The following is a 22,841-nucleotide window of genomic DNA, read 5'->3' as shown; positions in this document are numbered from 1 at the left end:
TCCCTGCTCTGAGAAATGGCTCTGCAGGGAGAGGCGCCCTTGGGAGTCTCACTGTGAAATGGCAATGAGGGGCCAACAGAGCCTGAAAAGAAAAGATTGGTTTCCGAAGAGGCCCCGCAGCAGAGGTCCTCAGAAATGATGGGCAGGCAGCCTCCTGGTGTCTTGGGTCTCAATGAGAAGCTCCCTCTTGGGCTGTCTCCAGGACGCTGAACCTGGCTTGACCCGAGCACGAAAATGCCCGGGAGCTCCAAGTACAGGGCACGCAGAGAGGGGGCATGCCAGCCAGGCAGAGAGCAGGTGGGGTGGGGAGCACCTTGTCTTCATCACGGTGGTCTCACTCCTCCCACCCACCGCGAGGCTGGGGACCAGTCTTGATTTGGGCGAGGTCTTCTGTGGTCTGCTTACCATGGAGTGGCCCAGAAGGAAGACAGGAAGCCCTGGGTAGTCTTTCTGCATGATATCCACGTGCTGTAACACATCCCTGACGAAAACATGGAAGTCGGACACTACCATCCTCTCCCCTTCGCTCTGTCCATGGCCAACTGGAAGGAAATGGGAGATGAGAAAATCACAGTTACCAGGAGGCCGTGGGCCACCTGAGTCCAGTGGTTTCCCTGCCAGAATTACCGACCACTCTTGACCGAGGACCCAAAGGTATCATTCCGTGGAATCCTCTCTTTCCAACCACTCTCCCATGTGGGAGTTCTCTCCCTGTTTTACAGCTTCAGAAGTCAAAGCACAGACTGGTTAAGGAACTTGCCCAAGATCCCACAGCCTGGAAGTGGGATAAGGAAGGACATAAACATTGCAAAGCCTGTCCATGCAGCCAGGATGTTTTCCTTGTGGCTGTTTCCAAGGAAGGAAGAACAGACAGGTGCACAGAATCTCAACAGGTCTGATTTTCTACCAAGTGGCCAGGAGTGAAATTGATGGGGCTCAGAATTTTCTGGGGTCTTCCCAGCTCCTTGGTCCTCACAGTTGTGTTTCAACATTAGACTTTCACCAGGTCAAAGTGTTGAGGTGACAACCTCACTCACAGCTTTCAGCAATGACAATCTGACAAACACACAATGAGATAAAACAGCCCGAGGTGTTTGCCAGGAGTCTCCACGAAGCCGCGCTAAAACTAGGTCACAGTGTATTCCTCCTGGACTTTATCATCTGTCGCGTTTCTGCGCTGTTCGTTTCCCCTGGTTCTTTTCTTAGGGCCTCTCCACGTTTTCCCTCTGAAGGACATCAGTCGCTATAGAAACAGCGTGCTGATGGCTGCGGCTTCCTTATTCAGGCTGCAAGCCCCTCACGCGACTGTTTGAAAATCACAAAAAGAAAGAGATCCCAGAGAACAGGGGCCACGCAGCCAGGGTATCTGCCCAAACACTTCCTGCCATCTCTGCGGGGACAGCTGTCACGGGAGTAACGATGGCAACACTCATTTCACAGATAGAAAGGGGAAGGACTTACTGCTTAGAACTGACAGGCTGCCCGCACCTCAAATTCAGGACCCACCTCGTTGGGCAGGGGACAAGCTCCTGTGCCCTGCTGTCCTGCTGTCCACCGCGCACCCCGCCCCAGCCCTGCCACCTCCCTGACCATCGCGTGGTGCCGGGAGCCCACCAGCAGTTGCCGTCTCAATAGCACCTTCTGCTCCCTCGCCCCCGGAGGGTTTCTTCCCTCCTTAAATTGATTATTGTTTTTTTATTGTGGTAAAATATACATACCATGCAATTTACCATCTCAACTATTTTTTAGTGTACGGTTGATTCAGTGGGCTTGAGTACATTCACCAGGTTGTGCTGCTGTCACCACCATCCACGTCCAGAACATCCCTGAATTGAAACTCCATACTCCTTGTCATGGTCTGAATTGTGTCCCCCGCCACCCCTAAACTCTTATGTTGAAGTCCTAGACCCCTGTGGCTCATAATGGGACTGCCTTTGGAGACAGGGCCTTCAAAGAGGTGATTTAATTAAAATGAGACCGTTCTGGTGGGTCTTAACCCTATCCGACCCCTGTTCTTATAGGCAGAGGAGATTAGGAAACAGAGACGTCAAGGGCATGTGCACAGCGGAAAGACCATGGGAGGACACAGCAAGAAAATGGCCGCCTGCAGGCCAAGGAGAGAGGCCTTGGGAAAAACCAGCCCTGCGATACCTCAGTCTCGGGCTTCGAGCCTCCGGGTGTGCGAGTAAATAAATGTCTGTTGTTTAAGATGTCCCGTCCATGGCGCTTTGTCATGGCAGCTGGAGAGGACTGATAACACCCATTCCACATTAATTCCCCATCCTCCCTCCCCCCATCCTTAGAATATACTTCAGTAATGATATGCCAGAGTCTTGTCTTTAAAGTTCAAGTTATTGCAAATATGTCCTAATTATTTCCTCCGTGGTCTTGTGTTCCTAATTTGATATAAAATGACGTTTGTTAATTTCGAAATAAATTTGTTTCCAGCTATAAGTTTTGTTTTCAATTTAATTTTCTTTCTTGAATAGATACACACTGATCTGGTACAACGATTAGAAATTTATAAGAAGGGTTCACCCAGTGAAGTCTTACTTCTATGCCTAGCTACTCCACCTCTCCTCTCTTGTTCCCTATGGTTAATCATTATAGTTATTTTCCGGATTTTTCTCGAAACATTTCTTTTTTGCAAAAATACGTTGCCATGCGTGGTAGGTACCCCTTGGTGTGAGCAAAGGGAAGTTTCTGCAAGCAGTCTCTCATCGGAAACTATCTGTGTGCTAGCCGATCTCTGGTTTCTTTAACAGCAGGCTGTAATAAATCGCCTGGGGGTGTTCTAATTCACCTTGGTGAAGGGGCATCTTCGGGGTGTATGTCTAGACATGAGGTTGCTCAGTTGAAAGGTATGTGCCTGTGTCACTTTGGCAGTTTCTGCCAAATTCCCCTCCATGTGGAATATCCGGTCTTGACTCGATCCCCCAAGTATGGGAAAAGACCCATTCTCTCAGCCAACAAAGCATGTCTACTGGCATTTGGGTTTTTACCCATAAGATAGGGGAGAACGTGTAGTTTGAACATCTCATTTTTCAAGAGCCAGCTGTATTTCTTTTGTGGTGAACTGAGAATTCATGTCTTTGCTTATTTTTTCTGTCTTGCATTTTGTCTTGATATTGAAGAGCTTCTTCTCTACGAGTTGGTCTTTTGTCCTTTTACTTTGTTTGTGTTTAGCTGTGCGGACGATTTTTATTTTTAAATGGCCAAATAATAAGTCCTTTCTTCTAATGGCTTCTGAACTTTGAATCTTGGTTATAAAGGCTTTCTCCATTTCAAAGTTCTTTTTTTTTTTTTAGGTGTATAAACTATTTTATTTCCATTTTAAAGTTCTAAAGGGTGTTGTCAGTCATACGTTGTGAGTCCTTCTATGGTTTCATTTCTTTTTTTGTAGTAACATGTACATAACATGAAATTTACTTGCATCACTTCTAAGTGTTCAGCTCAGTGGCCTGAAGGACACTCACAATATTGTGAAACTGTCACTCCTATCGAGCTGCAATGTGCAGATGGGTTTTAATGTCTTAACAGAAGTCATGCAAAATTCCGTCATTACTTCACTGGATTGTGAGGTCATCCTTGTCATACTGCATAGTTCCCACTTTCACTTGAATCTAGTCTATTTCTGGATTTCTGCTCAGTTCTGCCAGTCTGCTTACTTGGGGGCTAGCTCCTGTTATTAAGTATTACAATATCTGCCTCTCCTCTCTAGGGACTACGTGCAGGAGGAGGCCCTGGGCACTCCCCCGGCTCGCCCTTGTTCCCGTCCGTGGCTCCCATGCTCTGGCTCTCCTCCAATTGTGTACATCTCCTCCCTACACAGTCTCTGGCTCCAACGCTTCCAAGAACTGCAGATCTGGTCGGAAAGACTCCTGACTGTCCTGTGGCTCCTCAAACTGCTTCTAGATGGGCTCTCCTATTCACATGGGGCTTCATGGCCCCATCGTCCTTCCAAATCATTCAGGCCCAAACAAGGCTGTTGCCTTTGACTTTAATTCTGTCCCTATGGCTAGTTGATCCCCGATTCCTTCTGGATTTCCAGCGGCAGAGCCTCTTGAATCAGTCGCTCCCAAGGGATGAGCCCCTGTTGGGTTTCACTGGCCACAGCCTCCTGACCAGCCTCCCTGCCTGCTGCAAGCTCTCCTGGCTTTAAGTGTCTCAGCACTGCCCTGCTCCCCTTCTGGAAGGTGCTCTGAGCCCACAGTAGCCTGAGGTCCCCCACTGCACTGTGCCGCAGGGGATTCTAAGGCAAGTCTGCCTGGCCTGGGCAGAAGAGAGTGCTGTATGTGATGAGTGATGTCTGCTAAGGACACGAAGGAGGAAGTTCAGCATGCATGTACCCCGTATTTGCCAGGCTGTCCTGGGGAGCGGGGATCCCCTTGTAATCACCTGCACTTCCTTGGGGCTCTGTGCACAAGCCTGGCAGAACGGAGGGGCTTTGATGAATGTCCATTGAAATGAACTGTAGACAGTGTTTCCATAATGGCCACACATCAGAGAGCGACTTTCCACATGACTCCGGCTACAGTGGATGTGATCCATTTCCTTTCCCACCATGTGGACGGAGCCTCCAGAACCACAAACAATCCGCACACGCAACTCAGATTCTCCTTTCCCTTGTGTCTTTTCAAGAACCCTTTTTCAGAAGGCTTATGATCCTGTTCATGTTCGAATAAAAAGAAAGGAATACCCCATGTCCCTTTTATTAGGGAACCAGTCCTACTCAATATTCATTTTCTTATAGAAGAAAATGCTGGGAAAGATGGCTTGAAGTAAGGGAGGAGAGAGTAAGGGCTCACAAAGCAGGAATAACAACACCTGATGTTTGAGTGGCTGTTTATCATTTACAAAGCCCTTTTCCCAGTTTATTCCCTGTGATCCTCACGACTGCGAGTTAGGGTTCCAGCACCCCACTTTCCAGCAGAGGAAAGGGACCCTCTGGCCGACTGGATGGAGCTCGGTGCCGTGGTGAGTCAGGTCCAGACTCCACATCCAGTGTCTCTCATTGTCACCTCTGGGAAACGTGGGCAGGAAGCGGGAGCTCGGAAGGCAGTGGAATGAAGAGAAAAGCCCTTCCTCACTGGGTAAAGAAACTGCCACCAGCACACAAGGCGGGCACCTTCCCTCCGGGCTTGTGTCAGGAGATGCTCGCACCTGAGGCAAGTCCCAGGAGTGGCCTATCAGCTGGGTTCACACAGGGTGGATCACACTCGCCAAGCAGCTGAGCTTGTTACTACCTGCAGATATGCAAACATGGGCCCCAGGAAGCATCTCTTGCGAGCCTTCCCAAATATTTGAGAGCAGATACAGCGGGCACATGCAGGCTGGGCAGAGACCTCGAAATTCACCACAGCAAACAGCGACAGACGCTCACCGGAGACCTCATGTCTAGGAGAGCACTGTGTTCGAACGATGCAGGCGTGTGACTACAGGTGTTAACATCAGACCAGTGTTTTCCCGCAGTCCCTGTGGCTTCTGAAAGGCACAGGTCAGCCCGGAAAGTCTAGAATGGGGCCAAGGGTTCCACGAGACCTCAGGGTGCCCGGGTCCCAGCTTGGCCATCTGTCCTATGAGAGCAGCACCTGGACATCTCCGGGGAGATGTCTGTGGCGGAAGGGTGGGAGTGGGGGTGCCCTACGAATTTGGTTTTCCTAGCCCTTAACCCGTGTAAGGGCTTCTGTACAAGCAGAAATGTCTCCCAGTTTCTCACCTCTGCTCCTTCAGAAGTGCCCTGCCCCCTGCCCTCCAAGGAGGCCCCGCCTTCCCACAGACCACACAGGTGGCCTGCCAAAGAAACCAGTTCCATGGAAAGATGAAAGCACAGGGAAAGGGGCTCTGGTCATGGCTTTGGCTCAGCTCCACAATTCCCAGAGAGATCCAGGGTGAAATGAGCTATTTTCCAGGCCGTTGTGTTTATGCGCTGCAGTTCTGTGAGTTCTCTGTTCTGGATTTTCCGGAGGAGCTTTCTTCCCATGGGCAAGGCAGCCTTGGGAGGCACATGGAGTTAACTCAGAGCCTAGGCTCTGGTCTCCCTGGGGACATCCATTGGTGAGAGAACGGGCACTTCCTCCCACGACAATTAGGGTATTGGCCTTGCATTCCTGGCTAACCCACTGGAGGTCAGCAAGCACTGGGCTGGTGGGGGTTGGTGGGGGGGCTTACAAGGTGTGTGGTCAGGCCGACCAGAGAGATGATCACTGATCATCGTGGAGCCTCTGGCAAGTCATATGCCTTGACCAGATGGAGCGAGATGTGAGCGTCACAGCCCCTCAAACCCAGAGGGAGAATTGGTTGTGGCTGACTGCCAGGGTGGAATGGACACTTTAGGAGCAAGGTGAAGGCCCTCTTGAGGCCCCCACTTCTAAGTCTAATGGAATCATTAACTTGTATGTATCATAGGAAGGAGAGACACTGGTACAGCCACTTTGGAAGACATTTTGGCATCTCATAGGGTGGAAATTCTGTACTCTACAACCCAACGATTCCACCCCAGGTATAAACACGCCCAAGAGAAATTCTTGTGCACCCCCCAGGAGACAGGCATAGGGCTGTAGCAGCCTGATCATAGCCAGAGATGGATATATTGTAGCAAAAGGGATCTGCTACAGTCAGATGAATAAGCTGAATGAGCTAAAGCTACGTGTAGCAACATGAACGAAACTTAGACAACAAAATATAAGGTGAACAAAAGCAAGTCACAGAAGATGGCATAACTGTGCCGATCAGCCATTTCCTATAAAGCTAAAAAACAAAAAATTAACAAAACCTCCCAGCAAAAGCAAACAATGTACTCTTTGAGAGTGCCATGCCAATGTGATAAAAGCATAAAATAGCAAAGGGAGGGAAGGGAACACAAAGTTTATGATGGTGGTTATCTTGATTACTTGCCCAGGTGTAAAATGGATAAAGTGTGTACCCATCTCCTGCAGGTGTTAGGGAGACAAATGAAATGGTATAACCTACTGGGCATACAGCAGGCCGTCAGTATATGCTATCACCCGCCCCGCCCCAACCCTGGCCCTACATAGAGTTTCAGATGAGAAAACTCGTGAACTATCTCGGGGTTCAGCCCTCTTCTGTGCCAGCCTTCTTCAGCAAGTCTGACCTTTATTTCTCACACTTACAAGGATTTCGTCTTGTCCAGCTCTCCAAAGAGACAGAGGGCAGCTGGTCTGCGTCCCCGCGACAAGCATGGCTTTCTTAGACATGAAATACGAAATAACCTTTCAGCTCAGTTTCCTACGAATTAAAATTCCCCAGGTTTCACATGTCACAGACTCCTCTTCCCCTTCCAAAACATTAAGTTAGATCTGTCATGTCCTTCCCTGATTCCAGAAGCGCCCGGGGATGTTCTTCAGTGTTTGGAGCTTGTTTGGAGCGTGTTTAGGTAAACAAGACAAAAACACAGAAACGCAGCAACCCAAGTCCAGCGCCTGTGGAAACTCGACCGAGGGCTACTCAGAAAAAACAAAGAAGGATGCACATGGTACACTGCATGGCTTTCAAACACGCACAGATTCATTTCTCCAAGATGTGAGATGCTCCACTTTTAATATATACGAAGCGGCTCCACTTTTAATATATACAAAGCGGAGCTTACTGAAAGCCTTGAAGAGGGACAAGTCCCCAAGACCAGCTGAGGTCACTGTCCCAGAGCTTTCTGAGAAGGCAGGAGGCGGGGGTTCTCAGCCCCACGAAGTAAGTGGGGTGCAAATTCAAGATGTGGACCTAAGACGGTACGAAGGCAAAAAGAAAAGAGACTCATTTGTCAAGTTTTCTCATGAGCCAGCCTCCTGCACTGTGACTCCTGCGCTGTGGTAATAAGAACACGAACTCGGAGGATCACTGTCCGGTGCAAGACGAGGAGGCAAAAGCCAGAGAGGGCCGGGCACTAGAGGACTGGGGTTAGGGGTGGAGGGCTGGAGTCAGTTCAGCCTCCATGTGACCTGGAACAGGTGACTTCACCCCCAAAGGCTCAGCTTCCTCACCTGCTGTAAGGGACACTCACAGACCCCACTCCATGGGGTGCCATGAGGATGGAGTGAGAGCCTGAGTGTAAGGTGGTTGGCACTATGTGGGGGTGTGCAGGTGGGCTCAATAAGTACCTACTGTCACGATCACGTTATTATGAGGACGGGGTCTGGACCCAAAGCCTCCCTGCATTCTTTGCATTGGGACATCTGCTGTGTCATTTTTTATTCCGGCACATCACCGACCCCCTCCAGGATGCAGGGAGGTCCTCTGCTCCTCAAACCCGGCATTCACTCTGTACTAACATGGCCCAGGCATTAGCAAGGGGGAATGATGTCAGAAGTGCCTGTGATCCCTGGAAATTTGTAAATGATGACTTAGATCTTTCCCGTGGATTCCTCAAGCAGATGTGCGGGCAAACCACACCCCAGGAAGCTTTGTTTCCCGAACCAAGTCTCCCCCTCCCAAGGAGCAAGCAGGGTGGGGGTCCCACATGGTAATGGTGGAGGCTGGGGGCCCTGGAATCCGGCCTCAGGCATTCCCCCCACCAACTTGGTCTTGTCAGAATAAGAAATGAGGCAAAGGGAGGCCTTGGGTAGAAGCCACCAGCCACAAGCATCAGTTAAACTTATAGTAATACATGTTCAAGGCAGCTATCTGGGAAAAACCAGACAAGCATGGAGGTAGCCATGGAGTGTGGGGTCAGGGGTGGGGGAGCAACTCTGGGGTTAGACTTCCTCAGGCTAAATTTGGCTTCATTCTAGCAAGGCAGCATGCAAGGTTTTCAACTCCTTGGAGCTGTAAAGTGCGGGTAATTGTAGCCCCACACGACTTGGATTGTTGGTAAGATTAATGGCGATCATCTAGTAAAGTGCTAGGGTCAGTGCTGGGCACAGAGGAAGACACCGGTAAGTACTGGCTGCAGAAATACGAAACCTCACGAACAAACGAATGGAAAACAACAAAACATTCCTGCCCTCGCCAACCAGAAATGAGCATTATTAAAGTTCGGTCTCATTTCAACATCTTGCCAACATGAACCGTGTGAACTGACCTGGGAAGACATCTGGGACGCATTGCTGGGAGAAAAACCTCAAATTGTGGCAGGCTGCCTAAAGAGCTCACCGCTTATGTTTTTAACAACCCACAGAATCATTCTATTCCCTACGGCCCCTTGGAGGCCACCTGCCTTGCATGAGACTCTGGACATGACCCCCGGCAGGGCCAGGGCAGGCTGGCACGGGCTTCTCAAGTTCTTCCCAGCCTGGGATGCAGGTGCCTTGCTCTTCATCAGGCCCAGGCCTCCTGCTGGGCCACCTAGGATGCGCCTTACAAAGGGGCAGAAGGTTTAGGAGGAGGTGGCCTTGGATGTGATTTCCAGCAATTACACTCCAGCAAGGGAGTGTAATTCGACCCCACTTCCAGTCCCCAGGGCCATGGGTGCCAGGGCCTGATTGGGGAGGAGGTCAGTCCTGTGAACCAACCTGGACTTCTCTAACAGTGCTGCTGCAGGAAGATGGAAACACAGCTCATTTCAACCAAGTAAGTATTTCCTAAGCACCTGCTGTGTGCCCGTTCTTGGCTGGGGACTGGGAACCTAAAGTTGATTTGTAATTTTATATATGATATATGAATATCCCCCCTTGCACTGTTACCTAATTTGTACTTGTGATTTCTACTGACTGCCTGCTATCCCAGCAAGGGGGTCAAATCAGGACTCAACTATTTTCAATGGCAAGGCTTTGAGAGTGCTTTCAATCTTTGGTGTTATCAGTAACACTGGGGTGAACATCTTGTTACAGATGTTTATAGAATTGTTAGGATTAACTTGCCAAGATGGGGCTTCTGGACCAAAAGATAGGAATATTTGGGGGCGTCCCCATTCGTAGAAACCAAAAATGCTTTTCTAAATGGGAAGTTTTCCTCGTCCCCCACAAAGTCCGGAAGTGTGAGTTTCATCACATCCTTGTCTGCACAGGAAGCTGGGTCTTTGTTTATTACATGGGAGGTAGAAATTCACTTGGTTTCCACGCAGGTACCCCAGGGGAAGCTATCATTTTGGTCTGAAGAACATGGAGCTCCAGTCATGTTTTTTTCTTCTCTGCTTTTGGTGGGGAGTGAGCATAGGATATAAAGGGGACCCAAACAGTGGTTCATAAAATCATCCAGGCCCAGGGTTGACTCATTTGGAAGCCCTGGGGCACGCAACTATATTGAATGCACCGTAAGGTGAGGTGACAGAAATCCAGCTCAGAGGCTCAGAGCCACAGTCTTCCAGTTCCAGAAGATTTCCCCAGACTGTCCTGTCTGCTCCCAGTGTTAACCTCAGGGCTTTAATGGAATCACATGCCTACACCCCCATATTTCCTTCCTACTTTAGAGATCATGGTCTCAAAGCCTGTTTTGCAATGAAGGTCTGACTTGCTTTCTGCGCTCCTGTGACATCGAGTAGCAGAAACCCCCTTAGCAATAGTAGCTACCAAAGGGTAAGAATGGAAGACCAATGACAAACGAAAAGTAAAGGAACGGTAGCCTAAGGCTGAAGGCCATTTGCTGCCACCCAAGGGGGGTAAAAAAATGGTCATCAGCCTACACATGCCTCTCGTGCTAAAAATGTCCTTGTTAGGTTCCAAGAACAGAGTGTGGGAACAAAGCGCAATTCAAAGTCCTAGGGCCCAGGAACCACAGAGGCGATGTGATCCCGGTGAGGAGGCGTCTATCCCCAGCCAGGGCAAGGAAGAATATGTGACCAGGGAGGTCCCACTCCTGTCTCTTGCTCTTTCTCTTTTTACAAAGCGTGCATATGGCAAAAAGTCCAAGATCACAGCTTGCTGGCTTGAAAAACAGTTTGTTTCCCTCAACAAAAGCCATTTCCTCCTCTTGTGTTTGCTGCCGGTCTAGGCTTCCTTGCACAGACACTGGGAACAGCATTTTGGCCCCTGGCTAGCAGTGCACTGAGTTCCCTTCCACCGAAGGAAACCGCCTTCCATTCTAGCTCTCCACAGTATCCAAGCACACACTCAACTTTACAAAGGACCTAAAGACGGAAATTAATTTCTTTACTAATTGACAACAGCTTGAAAAAGGTATAAAGATGCCAGCATTCAGCATATGGGCAATGGAAACACATTTTGGCTCAGGTTTTTTTGTTTTTTTTTAAGCTGTTACAACATGCTTTATAATGTAACCAGCTAAAAGGCTGTTAACGGTGTAGCATTTTACAAATAATGCACTTTCAGGATTTCATGTTTAGAGGGCTTATTTGAAAACATCCTACTCTCCACTGTATAAATAAGAGAAAACAGCATGACAAAAAGTGTCATAACTCAGGTTCTTGGCGTCTAGCACAAGGATATCTCTCTTGCATCACACCGTAAGATGACAGCTCGGTTTTGGAGAGCCAAGGGAGGCTGGTTCCCACTCTGGAATTAGCGATCACTCTCCCACGTGTCATGCCTTGTGGGGGCCGTCCTCCTGTTCGTCTTCCGCCTCCCAAACAGATCCTGGGTTAGCCCAAATCATCCAGAAATACCAGACCTTTCACCTAGATCTTTCCGACGAACGTCGAATATACAGAAAGTTTATAAAAACAGGCAACAGCTGTGGGGTGGGGCAAGACGTTCATGCTCGGAAACTTCCAGGATGCAATGAGATCAAGGAATAAAAAGTCTGTGAGAAAAATAACAGGACGCTCTGCAAATTCTGAATAATGCTTGAGGCAAATTACAGCATGCCATGAGATTACTCCATGAGATCAGCAACCCCAAGGGTTTGAGACTTCAGAAAAATGTTAAATGTATTTTTAAAAACCTTCATATATTTAGAAGCAGGAAAAGGGCAAAAGGTCAGAGGGATGGGCAACAATGTGCCAAATTGGGCAGATTCCTGACCTGACGTGGCTTTCGCAGAATATTTCATGTTAAAACTATTTTTCTCCATGTCCTTCAGACCACCTTGATTTTTGTTAGGGGACAGATTAAACAGACTATGTTTTGACTAATGTATGTGACTGCATTCTGTAAACCCACTGGCTGGCAGAGCTCCTGGAAGACCACAGAAGGGGTCTGGGTTCAAATCCTAACTCCTACTTTGTAGCTGGGGGAGCGTGGGGGCCAGCCACCTTGCTGCTGTGGTCCCGGTTTCTCATGGGTTAAAACCGCCCTTGGGGACAGGTGTATCTGGCTGGCAGGTGGCTGAAGGTTACACAAGGGAGCAGGTAGAGGCAGCTGTTGGCAGCATGGTGTCTGTCCAGCCTCCCCAGCACAGCCTTCCTTCCTCGGGCCAAGCACGGCTGGACAGGGGTGCTGCGCCCAGAGCGAGCTCCCCTCCAGAGATGGCTGTCAGAAACTCTCTCCGTGAGCGGGGCCAGGTGAGCCACTGAGGCTGAACGGAGAAGGCTAAGTGGGGCACTGACTTCTTAAAAGACCAGCTGTGGGGGCGCCTGGGCGGCTCAGTGGGTTAAAGCCTCTGCCTTCGGCTCGGGTCATGGTCCCAGGGTCCTGGGATTGAGCCCCACATCGGGCTCTCTGCTCAGCAGGGAGCCTGCTTTCCTTCCTCTCTCTCTGCCTGCCTCTCTGCCTACTTGTGATCTCTGTCAAATAAATAAATAAAACATCTAAGAAAAAAAAAAAAAGACCAGCTGTGAAACTGCCTATATTTGCCCACTGTGTTAACAAAAGTGCTTGTTACTTTTCAGAGTTCAAATAGAAGGGGACACCTGGCAGCCAGGAGCTTGGGAGAGAGTGGCCCGGACGGGAACAGGTGGAAATGGCTAATGTGACAGCAGGGCGGAGCTGGGCAGAAGAGACAGGGCTCCCGGGATTGCTGACATGAACCCAAGTCCTGCTCAAGTGGGAAAGACTTCCTCACTCTGCTTCAGGGAAAAAAACCTGAACCAAGATATAGGCGACCACTTGCACTGAGTTTTCTCCTATGGGAGCCCCACACATCACTGTTGCTACGGTTTTCCTGGTGTGTCTGAGCTGTTCATCATCCCTGTGCAGACGGCGGCCACCCTCCTTCTGAGAGTGAAACTCTCCCCTACCTAGGCCCACAGATATGCCGTGTCCTCCCATCTCGCTGGCCTAGAGGGTCCTTTGTCATCCTCTCCCCACCCCCTCGCTCTGTGTGGAAGTTGGCTTATCTTGTCTATCCCCTAGAAGGCCCTCAGTTTCTCCCCGTGAGCTCAGGCTCCCCGGTCCCAGTGTCCCCACTCCGCAGTGTAATTAGACTCCACGCTGTAGAACCACACCCCCCCCAAGAGATGGTGTGCCCCTTGGGGCAGGGTGCTTAGAAAGTGCCAGACCTACAGCAAATTCTCAGGAGTAAGAGAACTAACCAGAACCAGAGACTGCGGTTCATTGGATCACAAATGAGAGGTTCACTCCAGGTGAACTGGCTGTAGTCTCTCAAAGCCAGCCTGGCCCCAAATGGGCACAGTCAGAGGTATGTTTCATCAGATGGCTGTCCAAAGACTTAGGACACACGGTCCCAGGCTCCCTGAGGACACCAGCTTCCACGATGACACCTCTCCATTTCCTCAAAGACTGTCTCAAAGGAAACACCCAGAAACTGTTGGGGCTGGAGACCTGTCCCACACCCGAGGTTCCTGGAACTGGCTCACAGACTCCTGAGCCTGTCACTCAGTTACAGCCCAGAAAGGGGGGGCATTCCCGGCAGGAGCAGGATTTCATGAGGGAAGGGGCCCCAAAGGTTTGACACAGAGTAAAGAGTAATTCGTGAGAAGATTCAGAAGTATTCTCCCAAATGCCATTTGTTAAAAGTAATTGGAAGCAAATATCAAACAACTTGTGGCCATACTTTGTGACTCCCACTGGTGTGGCATACAGAGGGTGATTTTAGTCCTTTCTTCCATAAAAACACGCCTGCCTTCGGTGACCTCGGAACTTTTCCCCTCTATACCAAGAGGAGGCATTTGGCATTCAAAGGAACCTCGGAGACCAATCTGAGTGCTTCTCAATTCAGGGTTGGACCACAGAACCTGTTGACACTTTCCTCCCTCAATAACCCCCAGGGAGAAAGCCCACAGAGCTGGCCACAGCCTCCCAAGCTGGCCACACTCACCTAACTCACTCCTGTGTGAGGTGCTAAGCTGTGGCCCCCACAAAATCTTAGGCTGAAGTCCTAACCCCCAGTACCTCAGGATGTGACAGTGTTTGGACCCAGGGCCTTTCAAGAGGTGATTAAGTTAAAACGAAGTTCAAGGGACACGCCCTCTGCAGTCTGACTGGTGTCCATACTAGGACACAGACACACTCAGACGGCCGACCACTCGAGGACACGGAGAAGACGGCCATCTGCACACCATAGAGAGAGGCCTCGGAGGAAACCAATCCTGCCAATGTAGGACTTCCAGAACCATGAGGAAGTCAATGTGTGCTATTGAATTTCCTCCCTCTGGGCCTGCGATGTTTGTCAGGACAGCGGGAGCCAAGCCAACTAGTGCGCATGGCACCCTTTCCCTTATGTTCCTGCAACCACAGACGGTCTGCCTTCCCTCCACACAGCTCAGTTATGACTCTGTTCTGGTACAAAGGTAACTCTCTGCTCAGAATACCACCATCCTCTGCCTACCTCACAAGGTTGGCCTCCACCATCAGACCTCCCCGCAGACACGACGGCTTCTGTGCTCCTCACGGTGCCCTGGGCCCCTGCCAAAGGGGGTGCTCCCTCCACTTCGCGTGGCAGGCCCCATTATGCTTGCAGCCTGCAAATGACCCTTTGCCGAGATGCCCGTGATCTGGGTGCAAAGCCTGATCTCCCAACCCCGGGATTCTGACCATTATCAAACTGAACCGGACCGATGTGAAAGTTCCAGAGGGCTTTCCCATTATAACACTTTTAGAATATATAAATTCAGATAATGCCCATTTTAACAGACCCCCCCCCCCACACACACACCCCCAAACAGGCCTGCTGTCATTCCGGTGGAATCAGATGAGAGACACAGAAAATGCAGAGCAGGTCTGCTGGTGGGAGGAAGCCAAGCAGGGGGCATGTGGGCAGGGCACACGTGTGGTGTGGATATGGGGGCGACAATTTCAGAGGCTTGTGAGAAGGTGGTGTTCCAGTAAAGATGAGAAGGAGGGGACAGGGGAAGCTAGCAGACATCCAGGGATGCATGCTCCCATTACCCACGGCTCCGGGAGCACAGGGAGGCGGATCTGGAGCGGGCAGGGAGGGGAGGGGCCCTGGAAGAGATTCCCAGTGGAGCAAGGGAGTGGCGCGGGCAGAGGCTCCCTGCCGAGTTGTCACCTCTGTGTCCAAACTGGTGAAATTCAGGGCCCTTTTCCTTCTGGGTTTGCTGTGGAGACGAAGTCAAGCATCCCCATTCTGCCCACAGCCTCGTGGCTGGCTCCGAGCTAGACCCTTGCCCTCTCCGGGTCCTTGGCGTCCTCCTATGTACAGGGAAAGAGAGAGTCTCTAGATCTGCTCCAACAAGCTTCAATCTCTGCACTCCCCTTGTCCAAGGTCAGAAACGACTAACAAAACTGTAGAGGAAAGTACACCACCAAGGGAGTGAGTCCCAGGACCCACGGGAGGGGAACAGAGCGTGCCTCGGAAGCAGGTGGGAGGCTGGACCTGCAGGGACTCCAGGCAACAGCAGCTTGTTCTGCCAGCAAATCCACTGGCCTCAGTCGCTCACACGCACATGCACAAACGTGCACACACGTATACACACGCACATGCACAAGTGTATGCACGTGTACGCATGCATGCGCGCACACACACTCCCCATAAATTCGTGCACACAGCTACAGGGATATACCACACAAGAGGGTACTGGTTGTTTCTGGGTAGTCTGATTAAGGTTAATTTGTTTTTCCTTCTTTTATATTTTCCAAAATTTGTACAATGAACTAGTATTTTGTCATTGGGAGCAGAAAATAAAGGCTGGTTTTTTTTTTTTTTTTGAAGTCACGCTTATACCTATGTACAGACACATAAAGCATGAACACAAAATCCCCCAGCTCAGCAATCAGCCTACAATCATATCTGCTCTCAAGAAATGATGGTAATTGGAGTTCGCGCATCCGTGCATTAAACCGACGCGCAGGGACCCGGCTAGGGGATGAGGATATGAAAATTAATGAGTGGGGGCCGGAGGGGGGGTATAGTGACAATCAATCTCCAGGGTCCTTTAATATAGCAATGATGCTTCTGCTGGCTTTGATCAGAGCCATCAAGACCAGACCTTAACCTCCACCGAGATGCCCTTGGTTGGAAAAAAGCACTTATCAGAAATAGCTCTGAGAAATGCTTTCCATTCTATTCTGCCTGCTCTGGCTTCTCAGAAACACACCTGGAAGATTATCTTGGTCACATGGTTGACTGACAGCAAACATGGCGCCAAGTCTCCCCTCTCATCATCCCCCCACCTCGGCCCCCTTTCCCAGGGGCCCCTGCAGCTCCTCCCAGCCAGGCTTGAATCCAGGCTCAGGACCTGCTTTGAGCAACACAATGCAGAGAAGTTATTTGGCCAGCTCTGAGCCTAGGCTCAAAAAGGTCTTGCAGCATCTGGAAACTCTGCTCACCTGCTGGCTGACAGAGACCAGCCCAGCCACCTCCATGGCCCCGCCCACCCCAGTCCGAAGCCCAGGACCCTCAGACCCTAGGTTTCTTGCCGAGGACCTACAGCGGAGCCCGGCCTCACACAGGAACTCTCAGGGTCATGAGCTAGAGGAAGGGCTCTTGACTTATGCCGCTCAGCTGTGGGGTGATTTTTTGAGAGCAAAATCTAATGACTGCCGCCATGAACGTCCCTGGGCAAGAAAACCTTGGCTCAGTATTTCTTTCTTTCTTTTTTAAGATTTATGTATTTATTTGAGTGAGGGGGGCATAGAGACAGAAGGAGGGAGAGGGAGAGAGAGAATCTCAAGCAGCTCCCTGCTGAGCACAGAGCCCGAGGGGCTTGATCTCATGACACTGAGATGGTGACCTGAGTTGAAGTCGAGAGTCAGGCACTTAACCGACTGAGTCACCCATGATCCCCAACCTTGGTTCAGTCTAAACTGGCCCTTAGAGGATTTTGTTTTAGACTGTGAAGCTCTGGCCAAGGGAACTGTTCTCCTGTGCGGGGTGTCTGGGGCCTTCAGGTCCATAACGGGGCCTTTTGGAGGTCAGACACTAATGGCAGGTAAAGGGCCACAAATAATATCTTGTCAACAAGCATTGCATCTCTTGATTATTGTTAAAAAGTGTTATTTATTCCTAAATTACAAAAGACCCGCATGCAATCTAAGATTTGCTCACCTGATCACCTTGGTGTGTTTCTACACACTCACAGTCTCGGGTCCGTAACTCCATATAATTTCGTGTTATGATCTTCTTTTTCTTTCCAAAAAACAGTTGTCTATTTTTACCCTTAATAGTAGACCTTGGAGAACTTTCCAAAACCAAAATTGTAGTTGACTCTCCTTCTTTTCAACCAGCAACATATGACTGTGCCCTCGTCTATCTAACTGTTTCTCTGTTGGCGGGCACTTAGGTTGTTCTGGGCTGTTCGCTAAAACAGGGCTGGTCTCTCTGGACATCCCTCACAGGTCCCTCCCTCTAGGTTGGAAGCAGAAATGTGGACTCATTGGCCAAGGGAGCATTTTAATGGGAAGATAGTGGCAGAAGGAGACTTCCCAAAATCCACAGACCGATGAGCCACCCTTCCTGCAAAACCTGCAAAACCCAGTGTTTTCTGGTTTCCGTCACCTCCCCCTCTGCTGGGCTCCTTCCCTTTCCTCTTTTCCCACAGCCTCAAGTGTACTTAGCATGAGACTCCTCAAACCATGTCATCTTTCCTGCCTTAATCTAAAAAACATGTGAGGGGCGCCTGGGTGGCTCAGTGGGTTAAAGCCTCTGCCTTCGGCTCAGGTCATGATCCCAGGGTCCTGGGATCGACCCCCGCGTCGGGCTCTTTGCTTGCAGGGAGCCTGCTTCTTCCTCTCTCTCTGCCTGCCTCTGCCTACTTGTGATCTCCGTCTGTAAAAAAAAACAAAAAAAAAAAAAAAAAACCTTAAAAAAATCTTAAAAAAATAAAAAGCACGTGAACTGAAATTGTTCTATTTTTCTACAGGGAGAAAAGAAATCATGCCCCCCTGCCCGCATTTACTTATTCTTGTGCCCTTACTTTTTTTTTTTTTTCTGAGTCAGCAGTCTTGCATTAAGAAAAAAAAAAAAATTCTACCATTGCTTTATAGAATAACACCAGATTCTTCTGGGAAGACTGTAAAAGGAATCACTGCAAAGATAAGAGACACAATATGCACAGAAATAAGTATAAAAGAAATCCAAACAGAAGAAAAGAAGAAGACAAGAGGTAACAGAACAGTGGAGAAGCACAAAGCACCCTTGCCCTGTAACGCTGTCTGGAGGGGCGAGGGCTCTGGACCAGGGAGGGCTGTAGGTGTTGGGGGCCGACAATGGGGACAGCAATGTACCCTTTTCCTGGCAGTCATGAGAACCCAGCGATATTCTCAGGGGCTCAGGGGTCAGGCATGAGGCTATGGACCCCCACACAAAATGGCCCAAGTGAACACAGCTCTGCTCTCATGGTCACATCCCACCAACTCCCCCGCCGTTGCTGAGAGCAGAACCCAGGTCAGCTGAGCCGAGCATGTTTCCAGCATCGGACATTCCTCGGCCTGAGTTTTTGCTCTGTCCTTGGGAGCGTGGTACACAAATGCCCTCTGACCCTCACCGTGCTCCTTGCAAAGGGTGACCCTAATAAGGACAGCATGCAGTCCTCGGGGCAGTGGGAGGGAGGGGGACAGTACCTTCTGCGAATAACTTGAGGCCCAGAAGCCACTCGATGACTTCATCAAAGTCATATGCTCCAAGGCGGCAAAGAACCCGGTCCAGGGGGACATGTGGGGCACGTGGACATGACCCCCACGCAGCAGGACCCCAACCCCTTTGCTTGGTGACTGCTCTCCTTCTCCACCCTGCTCCTGACCTGGCATGCCAACATGGACTAGCCTTGAGCGGGCCGGGACCACACCCCAGAGCCTCTCAATTGTTTTCTCTGTTTCTGGGGGCCCTTCTTCCCCGCTGTGGTGTTCTGTTTCAGTCACTTCTGGGGGGTGGCTGGTTCAGCACGTGCATGGGGGTGGACTCCACACCCCAGAGAGGAGGCCACAGTCTCAATCCTCCCCAAGCTCCGAGTCTTGGAGCTTCCTTCTCCCACTGGTGCCTCCTTCTGTGAACTCAGGGCCCAGCCTGCACGAGGCGCCCACTGCTGACCCCCAAAGCGTGGGACCTGCCAAGCTCAGCTGTCCACCTTCCCACCAAGGTCATGGCAAGCTCCTCTGATTCCCTTGCAAGAAGAAGACACCTGGATGAAACGAGAAATTCTCTCCCTTTTAGGGAATCAGTCCTGCTGTTTCCCTCACAACCATAAAAGGCAAAATAAGGAAGGAAAAATATATAAAAAGCTTCATACCAATATGTTCTGAAACTGTAAGAAATGCTTCACTTCTGTTCCAGTTTCCTCAACTGTAAAATGACAAATCTGAAGCCAAGTTTGCCAAGCTGGAAACTGAGGCACCGAGGGCTGATGTGACCGGCAGAATCCACGGCCAGCCGGCTCCGAGCCTGAGGCTGCTAGTCCTAAGGCCAGGGTCCTGGAACTACAGCCTGGGCTCCCCTCCCTAGCAGGCCTCACACCCTGCCCACCCCCAGCCCCTGCAGCAACTGACAACCATGGGGAGAGTGGAAGGGGGATGTCAGAATGAAAGGGGTTTTGAGGGAAGGCATCTTGTAAGATGTATTCTTAACTGTGTATCGTCCTCTGGTTCGCATATCCTAGCCCGTTCCACGGTAATATTCTCTTGACTCTGTGCATTTCTGTTCTATGAATTTACCTTGAACCCAAGTGAGAAAATTGTCTAGGAATGACACCTGGGTTTGGGTGTTGACCCAGTGGTGGCGGCAAGGAGGGACCATGCTAAGATGGGCCCCTCAGACACAGGGGCTGTTCTTTCGGCCTACACAGCCCCATCTGCATGGGCAAGGTCCCCTAAGTTGCTCAACGCTAAGAAGAAAAGCAGAAGATGAAACCTAAATTCAAACAATTTCACTTCTCCTGAGCCACTGTGACCTGGAAACATGGGAGAAACCAAAGTTAAAACTATGTGCACATTAGCCATACTCTGTTCTTTATGAAAGGGAGAAGGAGTTGATTAAAAAAAAAAAAATTAGGGGCACCTGGGTGGCTCAGTGGGTTAAGCCTCTGCCTTCGGCTCAGGTCGTGATGTCAGGGTCCTGGGATCGAGCCCCGCATCGGGTTCTCTGCTTGGCGGTGAGCCTGCTTCCCCCTCTCTCTGCCTGCCTCTCTACCTACTTGTGCTCTCTTTCTCTCTCTCTGTCAAATAAATAAATAAATAAAATCTTTAAAAAAAAAAATTAGAAAGGTTCGAATATTTGTTCACAGTTTCCTAAAAGATAAGATTGCCTCCCAACCCAGCCTGCCTTCCTGTGTCTCATCCCCCTACCCACCAGCCACCACAGTCTCAGCCAAGGTCATTACCTCAGGGTTGTGAGCTCGAGCTCCATATCTAGCACCACACTCAGCAGGGAGTTAGAGATTCTCTCCCTCTCTGTCCCCCTCTGCCCCTTCCCCGCCTTTTCTCTTAAATAAGTAAATAAATCTTTAAAAAAAAAAAAAAAAGATACTTTCTATCACTATTGTTAATGGAAAACCATTTACTTCCCATAAACAGAGAGTAACTGTCAGAGACTACTATTTGCCTACCCAGTACCTATTCTCTCCTTCTTAGTAACTTAAACCCAATTGTATTCAGTCTGGCAATGTACCTGGCGAAAGCACTCAGTCTCCCTAGCAATTAGGGGTGGCCATGTGACCAAGTTTTAGTCATTAAGATAGAAAAGGAAGTTGATATATGGAACTTCCAGGAAGGCTTCTTAATAAGAAGGTAGCCATTATTTCTGATGTCTGAAACATACATGTGATGTGATGGCTGGAACTCTAGCAGCCATTTTGGACCAAGAGGGAAACTTGAGGCTGGATGTTCTAAGGGAAGCAGAGCAGATAGAAGAAAGCTGGTTTCTTGATAATACAATGAAACCATCATCTCAGGGTATGTTAAGCATGTCTTTTATTCTGCTATTTTGACATGTGGGGTCTGACCAACCCTGGGGAAACTCTCCCTCCTGGGGATAGCCAATTCCTAGAGAATACCAAACAACTTGCTTTTGAGGGCACCTTTCATATGCAAACTAACCAATACAAAGCCCACTCCCTGCTACCACCTCTGATCTTCTCTATCAGGCTCTCCCATTTCAGGCCAATATCCCTCTGCCCTACTCACTCCAGGGTCAGGTATCAGACCACTAGCGACCACCACTACACTCCAGAGTGGTCCTTACCCTCCAGAGTCATAAAATTATTCCAACTAGCCAATCCTAAACCCGCTTTACCCTGCCTCACCCATTCCACAGTTACCCTGCTTCCTCTGCCTCCTGACCCATGCCACTGCTTCCCCACTGTGGCCCAGTCTGGTGTGGAGTAGCCCCTCCTCTGGGAACTGGGAGTGACAAACTATTGTTCCAATGGTGGTGATGTCCTGATCTGTTGACCCCACCATGCCTGAGTAATAATTAAAACATTGGCTCAGAATATCTCCAGACTTCTTTTCAGTGAGAGGGAAAGTAACTTTTTTCGCTTAATCCACTGCGATGACTAATCTCTGTTCTAGCAGACAAACTTAATCCCTTACTCATACAGAAATCATAACATAAATACATATGACTTAAATCAAACAGAGGTTGCCTGTGTCCTATTTAAAATCACCTTGAGTTCCACCCCTGATGGTTCACTCGGTCAACAGCAGGACGGGTCCTAGGTCTTTTCTAGGGAGACTTTTGTCAGAGGTTATGCAGAACCTCCCACCAGGCGAGGAACATACCGTCCCCAGCCTGTGAATGTTGTGCTTGGCCGTATGACTTGCTCTGGGCGGAACTGATGATGGGACAGTCTGAGAGCTTAGGCTTAAAAAGCATCACACGACTCCACCACTCTCTTGTGTCCCTGACATCACTGGCCAAAGGAGGAGGAGAGACAGGTGGAGAAAACTGGAAATCAGCTGACCTACAGACATATAAGAAAAAGTTGTTGTCTTCAGCTGATCAGCTTCTGGAGACTTTGTTACACAGTATCATTGTGGTGATTGACAACTGATTCAGGCAGGAAAAGCAGCCATCTAAAAAACACTGGTAGACTTCTTACTGTTAGAAGCTGCCTTAGGCATATCCCAGTGCCTGTATGTAATATATATGAAACATATTAATACATAAGACACAATACACACACACACACACACACACACACACATAATCAGCGACATGGTTCCTGGCCTCAAGGGTCTTATCTTAGCTTCGGAACTCTCCACTTTTTAAGACCACTGAGATCAGCCCGATGCCTGGTCATAAGCTCCAGCAGGATTGTATGCTCAGTCCCCAGACGAATCAATTCTATCAGAGAAAGATGCTCTTTATTGAACCCCCTGAAAGATAAAGCCCCCGCAGAGCCTTGGGGATAGCTGAAGAAGCTGCAAGGGTGTTGCAAAGCTGGGGGGGTTCCTGCTAATGAGAGAGTACCCCCTGATGCCCATCAGGTGGGTCTGAACCCAAGCTCACCCTGACTGGACTGCAGCATCCACACGGTGCTGACACCTTGGGAATGGACAGCCAGGCGGCTTCCTGCATCTCTGATGTAGGAGAGCAATGCACACTTGCTCCTACTTGGGCAATGCCTAGCATACGTGCAGGTGCTTGGTATATGTTATCCCATCAAATCTGTATGACAGACATGTGGGTCTTTTGTTTGTTTT

At 49.7% G+C, this 22,841-nt stretch overlaps 1 protein-coding gene across 3 annotated transcripts in view; it reads right to left on the bottom strand.

The window, feature by feature from the left end:
* The window catches only part of MGLL (monoglyceride lipase), a 105,658-nt gene that overhangs the window by 27,940 nt on the left and 54,877 nt on the right, over nucleotides 1-22,841 (bottom strand). For all 3 annotated transcript variants that reach the window (XM_032842847.1, XM_032842846.1, XM_032842848.1), the window contains one exon: nucleotides 406-542. In XM_032842847.1, coding sequence (XP_032698738.1) covers nucleotides 406-542 — 137 coding nt within the window. The remainder of the gene's footprint in view (nucleotides 1-405; nucleotides 543-22,841) is intronic.

Source organism: Lontra canadensis, unplaced genomic scaffold (genome assembly GCF_010015895.1).
Source record: "Lontra canadensis isolate GAN:19392208 unplaced genomic scaffold, GSC_riverotter_1.0 scaffold133, whole genome shotgun sequence".
Taxonomy (NCBI): domain Eukaryota; kingdom Metazoa; phylum Chordata; class Mammalia; order Carnivora; family Mustelidae; genus Lontra; species Lontra canadensis.
The sequence above is the reverse complement of the archived record's forward strand: the minus strand, read 5'-3'. Positions and strand labels throughout refer to the sequence as shown.